Source organism: Asparagus officinalis, chromosome 8 (genome assembly GCF_001876935.1).
Source record: "Asparagus officinalis chromosome 8, Aspof.V1, whole genome shotgun sequence".
In the NCBI taxonomy this organism is placed as follows: Eukaryota; Viridiplantae; Streptophyta; class Magnoliopsida; order Asparagales; family Asparagaceae; genus Asparagus; species Asparagus officinalis.
In genome coordinates this window covers 25,155,759-25,170,546 of record NC_033801.1, presented here as the reverse complement: position 1 = coordinate 25,170,546, position 14,788 = coordinate 25,155,759, and the positions used below count along the sequence as shown (strand labels likewise).

The 14,788-nt window shown below is 36.3% G+C and overlaps 2 protein-coding genes across 4 annotated transcripts in view; one reads left to right on the top strand and one right to left on the bottom strand.

Annotated features, from left to right (window-relative positions):
- The window catches only part of LOC109819546 (VIN3-like protein 1), a 14,720-nt gene extending 1,756 nt beyond the window's left edge, over positions 1–12,964 (top strand). Inside the window, exons 2-6 of one of the 3 annotated variants that reach the window (XM_020385302.1) lie at positions 231–340; positions 4,517–4,583; positions 8,165–8,810; positions 11,085–11,395; positions 11,475–12,964. In XM_020385302.1, the coding sequence (XP_020240891.1) occupies positions 4,553–4,583; positions 8,165–8,810; positions 11,085–11,395; positions 11,475–12,595 (2,109 nt within the window). In that variant the 5' untranslated portion in view covers positions 231–340; positions 4,517–4,552 and the 3' untranslated portion in view covers positions 12,596–12,964. Of the gene's footprint in view, positions 1–230; positions 341–370; positions 390–4,516; positions 4,584–8,164; positions 8,811–11,084; positions 11,396–11,474 lie in introns of those variants that run through there. The other 2 variants (XM_020385301.1, XM_020385300.1) reach the window with 2 other exon arrangements.
- On the bottom strand, positions 13,774–14,740 carry LOC109819550 (heptahelical transmembrane protein 4-like). Its single transcript, XM_020385305.1, has one exon. It carries the CDS (start codon positions 14,482–14,484, stop codon positions 13,825–13,827), a length of 660 nt encoding a protein of 219 aa, XP_020240894.1. The 5' UTR covers positions 14,485–14,740; the 3' UTR covers positions 13,774–13,824.

Below are 14,788 nucleotides of genomic sequence, written 5' to 3'. Positions count from 1 at the left end.
TTTAAAATTTCACCATAGAAAATCCAAATCAAAGGAAACCCAAGAAAATACATCTTATCTCTCTTTTTATTTTATCTTGACCTAAGCAAATGCATATAACATCGTCTTGATCATACTGTTTAGTAGTTGCACTAAGTTCTTATGGTCCTACTAGCCGTTGTTTTAAAGGTGATGCGCCTCAGGCGCTCAGGCGAGGCAATCTTGTAATTTAGCGCCTTGTGTATTGCCAGGCGATGAAGGTTACTAAGGTGATCACCTTTTAGCGCCTCAAGAGCTCGCCTTTGCGCCTTATGACCTTGTCTCGATGCCTCAAGGGCTTGTCTAAGGCATGTGATACAAGGTGTGAGGTCTCTGTTTCAAAATTGAGGGTGCGAAAGGTGTATGATAAAGTAAAGTTTATTTTTGTTATTGAATTTTGTGTTTTCTTTTTCATTGTCGGTTTTTTGCTATTTTTTTTGTTGAAATGTATTTTATTACCTATATCATTTTGGGGACATGACACAATTTGAACCTTAAAGTTCAAAGTCTGTTGCTTAGTTGTATGTGTTAGCAGTTACTAGTTACTATTACTATTCAATATTTGTTAGTGTTACACTTAGATGGTTTATTTATTAGCTTTGAGACTTTGAAAATTTGGGTGTGATTAATTTGTCTTGTCGCTATTTATTGATACTTGCATATTATTTGTAATGTTTATAAAATTTTAAAATATTTATAGACTTTGTTCACTTAGATGATGGCCTTTTTTGTCATCTCTCCCCTCAAACAACATAGGATCTAATCACCTTGGCCTTGCCTTTTGCTTTTAAAACACTGCTACTAGCCTAGTTTCTCAACTGCATTACACATTCAAATCAGACCATGTTGAGCTATTCAACACTTCCATTCTATTTGTAGATTATATTGTTTAATATGTTTCCTGATTTTATCATTAGAATTGGACATGGCTTAATATTCTCAATTTATTAAAGGACCAACTTGCTCTCCAAGTCCAACAGAATGTTGTTTGCAAGCAAAAGAGTCTTCTTTATATATGTTTGCTGGGCGCCAACTTTCTATAGCATAAAGATCAAGTGATCGGCATGCATGTTTGAGTAACGGAATTAGTATGCTTGATTATTGTGTGGCCTAGATAAAAAATTCTTAGATTTTACCTCTAATGACCATCTAATATAGATCATCTACACCAGTCTATTTCATCTTTCTCATTCTCAGTATCAAGGGACTGGTCCAAGATTGGTTAGAGGGTCTCAACTCCATGGATGAACAAATAAAACCAAGCTCCTCATCAGTTAAACCATCTTCCATTTTGTTGATTTAAAAGAGAGTGTCACGGTACATAGGTTTTGGTGTCACTCAATTTAACTATCACAACAAGTTAAGAAAACTCAATTCAAAACTCGCATATATACCTTGATTGCCATCTCTTTGCGCCTAAAACAACAACATGCTCTTATATATTTCTTGAAATCACAAATAGAATAGTGCAACATGCTTATTAATCATTGATGAGGTAGATGTCAAAACTTGAAAGAAATTAAGAAAATTAGGGTTTTGAAAACTAAACGTAATTTTGAGAAGGATGATGACGTGAATCCAAAAAGGTCACATTGTTACATATTTCCCAAATTTTCCAAAAATATGAAATATTTGTTTAGTCTGTAAAAAATATGACGATTTTTCTTATTCTTAAACTTTAGAAAATTTAGACTCACTTTTATTATCACTTTAGGGTGTGTTCGGAAGCACCTTAAAACTGGTCCAATGTCGATGCTAACCTAATTTTGAGTTTTTGTTTGGCAAAAAACTAGACCAAAATTGGGCTCGGTTTCCTAAAAAAAGCCCTTTAAATTGGTTCTTTGTTGAACCACCCTTTGTCTAGTTTAGCTCGAGATTGGTTTAGGATACGACTGGGCGAGGACTAATCTTAGCTTAGTTTTCAATGGGTTATCAAATACAACGTTATATTAGAGGACATAAGAAGTTAAAATGGATTGTGAATAGAGGTAAGTATAATTTTTTAATCAATTTTAATTGTTAAAGATATATACATGTACGTTTTTTCTTTCTTTATGCATTTGAAATTATTAAATGTCAATTATTAGTCCTAAATCATTAATATTTTTGAAATTAGTCTCTTAAATCATTGGAATTGCAAATATACCCCCACTCATTATAAGCTGTTTCAAAATTAGTACTTTATATCACTAAGCTTGCTATTAGGTCCCTAAACTTATACAAGTTAACTCCTACAATCAAGAGTAGCACTAAAAGTTATGGGAATTGAGGGTCTTGATAACAATTTCAATAATTTGAGGGACTATTTTGAAACTATTAAAGATTTAAAGGGCTAATATGCACAAAGCCCTACTAAACATAAAGGGTTTTTTTGCTTATTAATCCAAAGTTTTACCATGATTTATTTTTAAAACCACTTACTTTTATCATCACTCATAAATCTAAATACTATTTGTATTTATCGTTAAATCCAATAGTATAAAATACAATTACATATGTATTTTGTATCTTTTAATGAAACAAAATTAGCCAACACACCCTTCTTCCTCTCTTTGATAAAAGAATTCATTGCCTTCATTTTAATGACATCCTCCTCTCTCCTTCGTGCCCACTTCTTGAAGCTCCTCCATCAACACCACCTCCTGACTCTCATCCTACCTCCACCTCCTCTCATCCTCTTCGCTCCTTCCTCCTCCTCCGCCACCTTCTCTCTCCTTCCCCAAGACATGCAAGTATAGCAATAAAATCTATAAATATATAACCAAGCTGCATGGTACAGGTACAAGTACAAACAACTAGTGAAATGTAGGGTGTCGAGATACTACTATACATATACATTGAAATCAATAATTCACATGAGATCCTTGTTATTTTTTGATTCTTGTGCTATTTAAAGTGAAATTCCAATCATATTTTTAAGTTTATTTTATTATGTTTGGAAACATATCGCTTTTTAACTAGACTCTCCAAGCATCCTTTTAAATCATAGTCTTTGACTTGGATATGTGCTGAAACAAAGGGACACCTGTCTAACAAGTTTTAAGAAATGGACAGTAATTGTAGGATATACATTCAAGAAGTGTATGATAAGTATTTTAAATTAAAACATATAACGTATGATTGAGTGCATGCGTAGCTTGGGTAAATGTATGCATATGTCCAAGGAGTGTCCATGAAGTTTGGGTATGAATAAGTGTCGGGTATGGGTACGACTTCATGATAGAAGTACCCATGTAACATAGGTATACATTAATGCATGTAAGTATAATAACAAAATCTATTAGTTGATAATGAGGAGGTGGAAGAGGCGGAATGTCGGGAGAGGGGGAAGGATCCGGTGGTGTAGGAGAGGGAGGGAGGGCAGCGAAGAGGGTGGAGAAAAGCCCAAACGAAGAAGTAGAGAGATTGAAGAGGGTGAGAAGAGGGGAAAAAATTGAGTTATGGGTTAAGAGAAGAAGAGGAGGACAAGGACAAGGGTATTTTAGGCTTTTTAAGATTTTTATAAAAATACTATATAACAATATGATGTAATTGATGATTCGGACTTAAAGATAATAAGAAAAAGTGTCTTGGATGTATAAGTATAGATAGAAGTTAGCGGGTTTAAAAATAAATTGCGGCAAAACTTTGGGTTTGAAGACCGAAACCTTAATATGACATTCTAATGTGCTCCTTTAAAAAATTAAATTAACATGTCCAAACAAAATTGTAAAGATTGGGTCTCACATCTAATGGAAAGACATATAAACATTGAATTCTCATGTATATTGTTATTATAAGGTGTATATATTATATATAAAAACCCCTTTTTTGGTTAGGGGGCACCGACCCTGCTCCCCCTAAAAAGAACAAACTCGCTCCTTTCGGTATCTAAACTTTTAACCATCAAAAGCTTGTGGGATGTTTATGACTCATATGCAGAGAAGGTCCAAAGAAAACAAGCTTTTATGACTGGTTGCCAATTTGATATAAACCTACCGCATATGAGTTTATACCCGTTTTCAATCTAAGTAAAGATAAAGAAGTGACCCATTCATCGGTTTCCGAACCAATTTAATATAAAGAAGTCACGCAGTCAGCATTAGATTCAGATCCTTGATGATCAGTGGCTAGCACATGGCAAGCCTCCCCCCTCTCATGTCGTGCAATTTGTTCTTATATAATCGTGGTGGAAGGTCTGGATTACATGGAACCAAGGAAAGGTATAACTGACAGGGTAAAATGATATAGATTTTTATAAGAATTTGCATTCATCTTTAAGGTTGCAAATATAAGAAAGAGCCAAATGGGATCTTGTTTCTTTTATATGCTTCAGTTCAGTTTCTTCATTCAAAAATTATCTCTTTAATTTCCTTTACTCAACTAGCTAATTAAGAAACGTGTTTGGCTGGTGTTGCTAGTAATATTATGTTCCCTTTCCTTATAATTTTCATAGCCCCTATTTTAACATAAATTTGTTAATATCAATTTTGAGATAATTGAATCACCGTTTCTGCAGGAAAATATAATAAGAGATTTCTGAAGTTTCAAAAGAATGGATTCAGATGATAAGGTTGTTCCTAGAGGTATGTACAAAATCTTCTATGCTTTAGTATCTTGTTGAATTAGTCAAATGAAATAATATTGCACCACATGGCTATTTAAAAATAATGCATTATGTGTAAATTAAATTGATCATGCTTATGAACTTTTATACATTAAACTTGCATTTTCTTATACTTCCTCACAATGATTATGAGGAACTTAGGGAACCTTATCAGTTAGGTTAACTATGCAATATATTGATTTTTAGTGCGTACATTGTGCTTTATATGATGCACTATTACTCGTGTAATATCTCCTTAGACCGGGGTAGATTATTCTATCATTACTTTGGTAGTAGTTCTGATGGTGCGATGGCTATAATGTATTCGATTGACCTAAGATTAGATAAAATATAAGGTGCTTGTGGTGGAGACAAATTTGTCATTATCTTTTCGAGAAAATTTCTTCTTAGTTCTGTTGTCATCTTCTTAAGTAGAAGTCGGGATTTTGTGGACAAGATGTGCAATAGGTGTAGATGGTTGTCTATCAAGAGAGTGACATGTTGCATACATTGTTTTATCATTAAATTTTCTTCTTACTCCTTTCTTTTATTGTAGTTTTCAGCTAACATTTGATACGGACTTTGACTCTTTTATTGTGCATCATAAGCTTTGTTAACTTTTAAATTTCAAAAGATAATTTATTAAATATTTGGATGAAGTGTTCATTATCAAGTTTAGCAGCAACCATCATTTAACTTCAAATTGCAATTTAAGTTATTTTTTATGGGTTTTGCTTTGGTGCTCCAAAATTAAGTTTTTATCTATTTGTTTTTTTGTTTCAATTTAAATGTTGATATGGTAATTTATCTCCTATCTTATTTGTAACTGCCCAAGTTTTGCTCCTTGTCCACCACCGTGTCCTCCTCCAAGCGTCACTGAAGGAGATTGGCATCTAATGAGACTCTTAAATCCCCCTAACCATTACACCATAACTCTGTAGTTGTGGTGAGGGTTAAAAGTTATATATTTATATTCTAATATGCCCCTATAGGTTGAGTGCCCTTTTATGGGTTGAAACCTGGATTCACACAGCAATATCAATTTTTTAAAAATCTGTTTTAAATTCGTGGTTGCTGGTGAACTTGAGGCGCTCTGATACAATCTTAAAGTCCCTCTAGCCATTAGACCATAACTTTGAAGCTGTGGTGTGGTTTGAGAGTTATATACACATTATAACAAAGACAATAACGTGTAATCCTCCGTTGTAGCCCATATGCACTCAAGGACTTGAGTCGCTGGGTTGCAAAGCAAGAGGAGGAGATGATCTGTGTCAATGCTGATCTTTTTTAATGCCGATTCTCTTGTAGAGGAAGCATAAGTCACGTTCGGTGTCAGTATTGACCTGTTGATAGAGGAATTAGAAGGTTGGGGTTAAAGAAATGACGGAGAATATTAGATGTTATATTTATTCTCAAAGTTAAATAAATAAGGAAGTCACCAATGGAACTCCGAAAAACAACTGCACCGCTTTCAAAGGAAGATAGAGAATGAAGGTTATAGATTTACGATTAGTGCCATTGGTACTCCAAAAATCTATTTTTTGAGCAGTGAAGCTGTTTGCAATTTTATTCATCCTTTGTTGGTGTAAATTTCAAGCACTAACTATTGGCACTTCTGCTAATCAGTATAACAAGATTTGATTTATGCACACTAGGTAACATTTATGTCTATCTTAAACAGACCCTTCTTATGATGCAAATTGTTGGATATGGAGGGGCATGTTTAGGGTGTCTTATGAATGATACTATGACCCATCAATATTCAATTATCATAGAGGCAGAATTGGGGTTTCCGTAACTTCAAGCCCTTGGGAACACGTTGACTCAAATTTTAACCTCTTAGACATGGCTCAAATTTCTAGATCCAAAAGTTTTACATTTAATTGAACTTGATTTATTTTCGAACTTTCTATACTTTTCTTCTCCATTAGTACTGACAAATTAGTTAAGTTGAATTTCTTTTCACTTTGAAATCTTTCAAGTAGAGACACTTATCAGCACATATTTTGCTATAATATACACTCCTTGGTTGTCGAGCGTCGTCCGATTAACTCTGAAATATTTGCTCCAAGTCAGTGTGCCTAGGTTGCCAGGGTAATCTTGCTAATTAGTCTCCTAGATAGCTAGGAAGCATTGGCATTTATGATTTATCCCTTAGCTATGTTCTATATGGGGCAGCAGCTCAAAACACTTAGCTGGAATCTCTGTTATTGGTCTGGTCAACCTCTTCTTAAAACTTAGAAACTATGTTGCACGGGTACGGGTGTGGGTGCGGACACAGACATGGGTGTGGATAATACAATTGTAAAATTTAGGATATGAGAACACTGCTATATACACACATTAAACATAATAGTATATATGAGATTGATTTTGTTTTTTGTTTACATGTTATTGAGTACTAAAGTCCTTATACCTGTTTTATGTTTCTTTTATTGAGTAGATTTTAACTATCATACTTATGAACTAATTATGTGCCTAAACGAACCTGACCTGAGTCCATCAAGTTGCATAAAGTTGAGGTGAAGTGCACAAAATACGTTCAAGAAGTGTATCACGAGTTTCTTAAGCTAAAGCATGTGTTATGTAATTGAGTACACGTCTGCATAAATGTATGTATGTATTCAAGAAGTGTCCAAGGAGTGTTTCAACATGGACACGGATACGGGAGCCTAGATGAAAATGTCAGGATAACCTAGCTTAGAAACCTTGACTCTTTTGAAACCCTAATTATGTCATTGTTAATTCAAAAACTAATACTTTAGTTAGATCTAATTAATTTAGTGGTATATTTCATAACTTAAAATGTTTTTTTGACTGAATACTACTTGTAATGGTTAACATTTACTTCTAGCTATTTATATGTAAGAGAAATGGTTTAAAAATAGCTTTACTAGTAAATTTATGCTCCTCTTTGTCGTCTTCTGCATCTTTTTTCCATCCTTTCTTGTGCTGAATCACATTTCATCCCTCTTGTTATTGCATTTGTTCCTCCTTTCTTCATTCTCATCACCATTGTCTTTCTTTTATCTTTTTCTTCCTCAACATGTTAGTTGACTTACCCTCTGTCTGATACCTACTACAGTAATGTTTAATTTCTATCCAAGTCATAAAATATGGTTAGCGCCGGCTGCAGCAGCCTGGATGCCTGGGCATTTATTCAACATATCGGCGTGTTTAAACATTTTGGAACCCTGTATTGTGCCATTTCACTGGAACCTACACTTTATCCAGCGGAAAACATTAAATCCTTTCACTTTCCTTCCAAGGTAATTTCATTATTCCAGTTGTCATACTTTCAACAGATTCTCCTTATCTTCTCCTTATATTTTCCTTTATTCACTTGTTTACTTGAACTTTTCCTCGGTTATTGGTGGTTTTCATTTTTTTAACTGCTCATTTAATTCTAATCTCTTGGACATCCATGCTTGTTCCTTATTGTGCTTGGTGTCATATGTGTAACCCTTTTGTTATATGACATATCAAATAGCATATTTTGTTCTTTATCGGTAGGTCATGTGGTTTTTATTTTAACATTACAGTGCTGTGTTGTTTTTTCAGCTTTTGGTTCACATACATCTTCTAGTGCTATAAGCACTCCAGAAGAAAATGGAGATATGCATGACGATGCAAAGAATCAAAGCCTGCAGGAGTTTCTAAAGTCCTATCCAAGGAAGGAGCTCATGCGTCCAAGTCTAGATAAAGAAAGGAAGCAATTTGGTCCGTCAAGGTGTAAAATAACCGAGGAACTGTCTAAAAAAACACCCAGCAAAGGATGCAAGAACACTGAGTCGAGGAAACACTCTTCAAACCAATCAACTTCCAACAGCAATCAAGCTCCTAAGAAGCAACCGAGAAAGGGTGAAAATCCTGTTAGGCTTTCTTCTGCTGAAGTCTCTGAGGATTCTAGATGCAGTAGCACCTGGATTTGTAAGAATTCAGCTTGTAAGGCTGTTCTGACTGCAGAGGATACTTTCTGTAAGAGATGTTCATGTTGCATCTGTCACCTCTTTGATGATAACAAAGATCCAAGTCTTTGGTTGGTCTGCACATCTGAATCAGGCGGCGGTGATTGGTGTGGGTTGTCTTGCCATATTGAGTGTGCTCTGCAACGTGGAAAAGCTGGTGTTGTTGACCATGGACAATTGATGCAGCTTGATGGGAGTTACTGTTGTGCTTCATGTGGAAAGGTTTCCGGAATAATAGGGTAAAACTTGTAGCATATGGAGGTCCTACATATTATATTTATTTTCTTTTTGGATGCATATGAAAAGTAACTTGCAATAACTCATCATAACGTTCACAAAGAATTTGAAATATTTGAGTTAAAGTTCTTGGTTTTTCTTCATATGAACCACCTTTAAAATGGGGTAATTCTACATGAACCACGTTTGAATTTCAATTTATACGGTAACCACCTTTACAGTGGGTTGCGTTGCAATCAAACACCTCCCAGTCAAATTTTTACTAAAAAACCAAAAATAACCTTAAAAATTCATGTTCAAGGTACGTGACTTGTATCCTTACTAGACATTAATATTAATAAAACGAGTCATGTGCCTTGAATGTAAGTTTTTATAGTTTTTTTGGGTTTTAGTGAAAATTTTGACTAAGATGTGGTTGATTGCAACACAAACCCACTTTAAATGTGGTTTAAGTATAAATTGAAATTCAAAGGTGGTTTCTATAGAATTACCCTATTTTTAAGGTGGTTTATAGAAAAAAAAACCCAAATTTCTTCTATAAAAGATGCGTAGATGTAAATTTTATTTGTATACACTAATGCATTTTAGTAAGAACTAATAACAACGGCCTTGTGAGGAACTTGAAGGAGAGTTAATAAGGCACTTTTTGGTGATAGGATGGTTAGGGTTCAAGGTCCGATCCAACGTAGTGAGAGGAAACCTCTCCTGTCTGTGGGAGGCTATGGGAGTTCAACTTATTATTAAAAAATCTAAAAAGAAAAGAACAGAAAAAAAATTATTGACAATAATTAGCATCATTAGTTTATTATCCAGAAGTACAAAGTGGACAATTGTGTTTAGATTTGGTACATTTGTAGCTAAGATTAGCATCTTAAATCTTTTGAAGAGTGACAAATTTTGCTGTTAATGTATTGTACGTGGTTCCTGTAAATTGCATTAGTTTAGAGCAAAAAATGATCTGAATGTTCATCATTCGTGTCCTTAATATGTTGAAAGATGAAAAACTATGCTGTATTGGGTCTCTCCTATGTGTCGAGTAGCTGCAAAATGAACAACTTTTCGACACTGGGAGGATCCCTTACATATGGTACTAAAATTTTAAAATGTGTAATTTACTTTTACACGTCATTCCATTTGTATATATTTGGAGGAATCGTATGGAGCATCTATTGGGATGGTCTACATGTGCTTTTAAATGGACAATGTAGTAACTTTCCATCCTCCAGCTCAAGGGGCCACATTCTCGTTATGTTATCAGTTGTAAATCTATTATAGGGGCTATTTGGTTGCTTAAAATTCTTGGTGTTGTCTTAAGTATGCTACTTTACACTATTGTTCTGGGAGAAATTTTATGTCTTTAACAAGTAATGCTTTTGTTGGTTTCTTTTACGAAACGGAAACCTCCTAGTCATAATCAAGAGTGACCTACTTATGCTCCTCAAGTTCTATCAGGTTAATTTACTACTTTAACAAGGTGTAATTTGTAGTGTCTATAATGCATACACTGTTTTTAACCCAGTTATGATCAAATCGTGTGGGTTCTTGATTTTGAAGTTGTCAATATTGGCTTTCTAAATGAAAGAAGAAAAGAAATGTTTTGTTCTCTTTGTGGCGGATGATTATTGCAGTGGTTAGTGTAAAATTTCAATTCATTGGTTGCCTTCCTTTCATAGTCACGCTGATGTGTCGTTTCCACTGCTAATTTTGGGTTGACTTGTTGGATTTTTGGATATGATCAGTCAGATTTAAATCCTGTTCAACCTGCTAATGAACTACTCATCTGATTCATTCTATTGGACTTTGTTCAGAAGCATCATGAGCGTAATCATGGTTTCAGTCATTCATGTTTTGTAATGACATGTATGAGACATGAAGGACACACCTACATACAGAAAAATCCAAGTCAATACTCTTCTTTTTATTTTTGTTTTTTACTTGGAATAAGGGTCTAACCAGTCCTATGACATGGCAGTAACGTGGACGTGGAGCAAGTGTTATGAACTATAGTTATCTGACATGACATCAATTCACTATAGAAGAACCTGTGTGCAAAGTTTGTACATGATAGGCATCTCTGACATTGTACCATAAACTAAATTAAAATCTTGTACTAATTGAAAGATCCTGACTTATTTCTCTTTCATCTTTCTGATGTTTACAGTTCATAATGTTTGTGAACAATCTCACTCTTATATTTCGGCAATGCATTGAACATAGCATTCCAGTTTACAAGTTCTGATGCTTAACCTTTAAAATTTCTGGATGTCTTCTTACAGAAGCTGGAGGAAGCAACTGGCAACAGCAAAAGATGCTCGCCGGGTGGATATCCTTTGCTACCGGATATTTCTCGGTTACAGGCTCTTGGCAGGCACTTCCCGATTCAAAGAATTGCATAAAATTGTAGATGATGCAAAAGCAAAGCTGGAAACAGAAGTTGGTCCACTAAATGGTGTCTCAGCCAAGATGGCCCGTGGTATTGTAAGCAGGCTATCCATTGCTAGTGATGTGCAGAGATCATGCTCTCTTGCAATTGAGAAGGCAGATGAGTGGCTCAGTGCCAATACCAATTCAGATCCAAAACACAGCGGTACAACTCGTTACCAATATTCTTGCTCTTCATTTATCCTTAATTCTGACAAAAAATAGTTATTTTGCCCCTAATGCAGATTCTCTTCCTGCTGCTTGCCGATTCCAGTTTGAAGAAATAACATGTTCTTCTCTTGTAATTGTTTTAAAAGAAACCAGTGCATCAGCATCTGATATCATAAAGGGTTACAAGCTCTGGTATTATAAAACCAGGGAAGAAGAACCACACGAAAAAGAGCCTGTAACCTTTCCAAAAGCTCAAAGAAGGATTCTAATCTCTAATCTTCAACCATGCACAGAATATGCTTTCCGTGTTATTTCTTTCACAGAAGGCGGAGACTTGGGCCATTCAGAAGCTAAATGTTTTACAAAGAGTGTGGAGATAATCCAGAAGCAAACGGAGCACAACGGAGTGGAAGGATGCTCATCAAATGCCAAGATAGAGGCCAAGTCGCGAGGTACCAAGTCATCTGGATTCAAGGTCCGAAATCTTGGGAAAGTCCTAGAACTAGCTTGGGCACAAGAAGAAGAAGGCATCTATGATGAGTTTTGCAAAGATGTGGTAGACGAAGAATCCTGTGGTGGGAGTGGCATGTTGAAACTAGAAACTGGTGAAGAGCGCCAAGCAGAGCCTTCTGTTGTCCGCAGACTGGATTTGAACGTTGTTTCGGTTCCTGACCTTAATGCAGAAGTAACTACCCCTGTAGAGGGCTCCCCTGATGAAGAAAATGGATGCAGTTCAGAGAAGAATGAATTGGCTAGGTCAAATGGTAGTGGTGATTCTCAGACCTGTGCTGCTCGGCAAATTGGTGAAGTGCCTGCTGTAGAGTCTCGACCAGAGTCTAGGAAGCGGTCAATTAACGCACATGAGGAAACTTGTGATGGAGATAGCACGTTGGTCAATGCATCACCTGTGCGAGTTTCCAATGGTTTAGGTCAATTGGATGATAACTATGAGTATTGCGTGAAGGTGATCAGGTGGCTGGAATGCACAGGCCACATCGAGAATGATTTTCGTATGAAATTCCTAACTTGGTTCAGCCTGAGGTCTACTGAGCAGGAACGACGAGTGGTGATCACATTCATCCGAACCCTCGTTGATGACCCAAGTAGCCTTGCAGGGCAACTGGTTGATTCTTTTTCTGAGATAGTCACCTGCAAGAGGCCGCGTAATGGTTTCTGCAGTAAGTTGTGGCATTGAATCGAGAAACTGAGGGCAATCATGGTTTCCATATAGGCATACATAGCATACACATTCTTGCAGACTAACTCTCTCCTGAGACATCGCTCCTATTCTCCATTTACAAGGTAACCCGTTTTGATTTATTGCTGGCCTGAAATTTAAAAGGTCAGCTGAAATGGTAATGACTATTGCTCCTCCCCGATGGTTGCTTCTAGCCTTCTGCTATGTCACACAAGATGAAGTGTAGTGATAATTTATTCTTTTCTTTAGAATGATACTTTCTGAAACCAATAGCTATTTTATTCCTGAAAATATCAGGGTCATTTTTATACTCTAGCCCTTGGCTGAAGGCCGATTGCAATACATGCTATTGTTGTGTTGGTCATATTTGTTTGGGTGTCCATTTATTGCGTCATCCTTACGTGCTTAATTGTTGGTTCAACTCTACACTAATTGCAGCTTAGTTAAATTTTCTTGTTTTCCCCATTATATTTTATACAAAAAAAGATATTTGCTTTCTTTTCTCTTGATCCTTAAATTCATAATTTTACAGTTGGATGTCGGTAAGAATGATAAATGTAGAATGCATGTGGATGCGTAAGCTACATATTTCTGAATAATTTGATATGCAAATGTTGTGTTTTTATATGTATATTTCTAATAATCAGTTCTCACTTGTTTGGCATTATGTGAACTTATATGACAATGTTTGCCATTGGCTAATTCTGTCGAACATAGGACTCAGACAACTGACTGGGTTTGGATGGGATATTTAAACTCGGATTAGGTTTTGGTAATGTCATAGGTCTCAAGGCAGTAAGGCTTATAGCATTCTTATGACTGATTTTTTTCCCACTTATTTTCATTTCTTTTATGGGTTTTTTCTGCTTTCTCTCTCTCTGTGTGTGTAGGTGGGTGGGTGGGTTTTTCGGCCCTTTTTATTTTTATTTTTTTTTTTTGGGGGGGGGGGGGGGGGGGGTTAAACTCGGATTAGGTTTTGGTAATGTCATAGGTCTCAAGGCAGTAAGGCTTATAGCATTCTTATGACTGATTTTTTTCCCACTTATTTTCATTTCTTTTATGGGTTTTTTCTGCTTTCTCTCTCTCTGTGTGTGTAGGTGGGTGGGTGGGTTTTTCGGCCCTTTTTATTTTTATTTTTTTTTTTTGTCTCAGCTGAAACGTTTTATAACCTGAGATGATATAGTTTGACACTGTTCACGTACATCATGAATTCTTAAGTTCGAACCCTAATAGCATCCTTCCATCTGTCTCCACCTTAGGTACACAAGTCCTCCAAGATAGTGAGTACAAGCTCCGGCAATGACCAGAACATGGAACAGCTGATGGCTGTGCCCTGCGAGGTCAAACTTTCCAGGCATCCACCTCTCCGGGACTCTAGCAACATAAACCACCACCCCAAATACATAGAAAGCCCCCATCACCAACTCATATCCCGTCGTTAGGAGTGCTTCAGGCTGATGACTGAATATAACTAATTTGTGTGCTATAGGCACAATCCCTGATACTCCCACAATGACGAAAAGACCTGATCTCACTGGTCTGTATGTTGGAGTTTGAAAGATAGGTAACAACGAGACTGATGAGGTCGCGATCCCAAAAATGGTGATGATTCCAATGTAGAGGTTGCGAGAGAGTGGGTGACACATGAAGGAGTAGTAGACTAAGGGGTAGAAGGAGGTGACAATGAGGACTGAGATGCCAACATAGTCGAGTCTGAGCATGATGTAGGAGTAAAGCTTCGAGTGACAGGATAGGAGATGGCAAGTACTGCTGGTGAGAAGGCAGAACATTGCTCCACACATGAAAGCGAAGAAAGGCCAGCGAACAATGGTCGGTCCCTGTAGAGATGGGTCTACCGTGTTCATGTCATTCTCTTTTCCAAACATCTGTAGGAAGAGGATCTTTATTAGTGTCAACAACACTGGTTTTTAGTCACTAGTCTTGAAACAGAATGAGTATTAAGTTGTATAATGTACCAGAGAGTAGGCATGATTAATGGTGTCATTTGATACAACCAGAACTTGGGGAGAGGTCTGGTTGAACGATAATGATGGAATCATATACTTCGAAGCATGCGAGTTTAGGCTGCCCCGTAGTTCTTTGATCTCCATTAAGTTTTCTTGCATCATCATTCCAGTGAAAATTGTCAGGGTAAGGAAGATGAAGAAGCCAATCAAGTGCCTGAAAGAT

Coding starts and splice junctions, on each gene's coding strand:
- LOC109819550 (XM_020385305.1), bottom strand. CDS start 14,484: ATGTTTGGAAAAGAGAATGACATGAACACGGTAGACCCATCTCTACAG.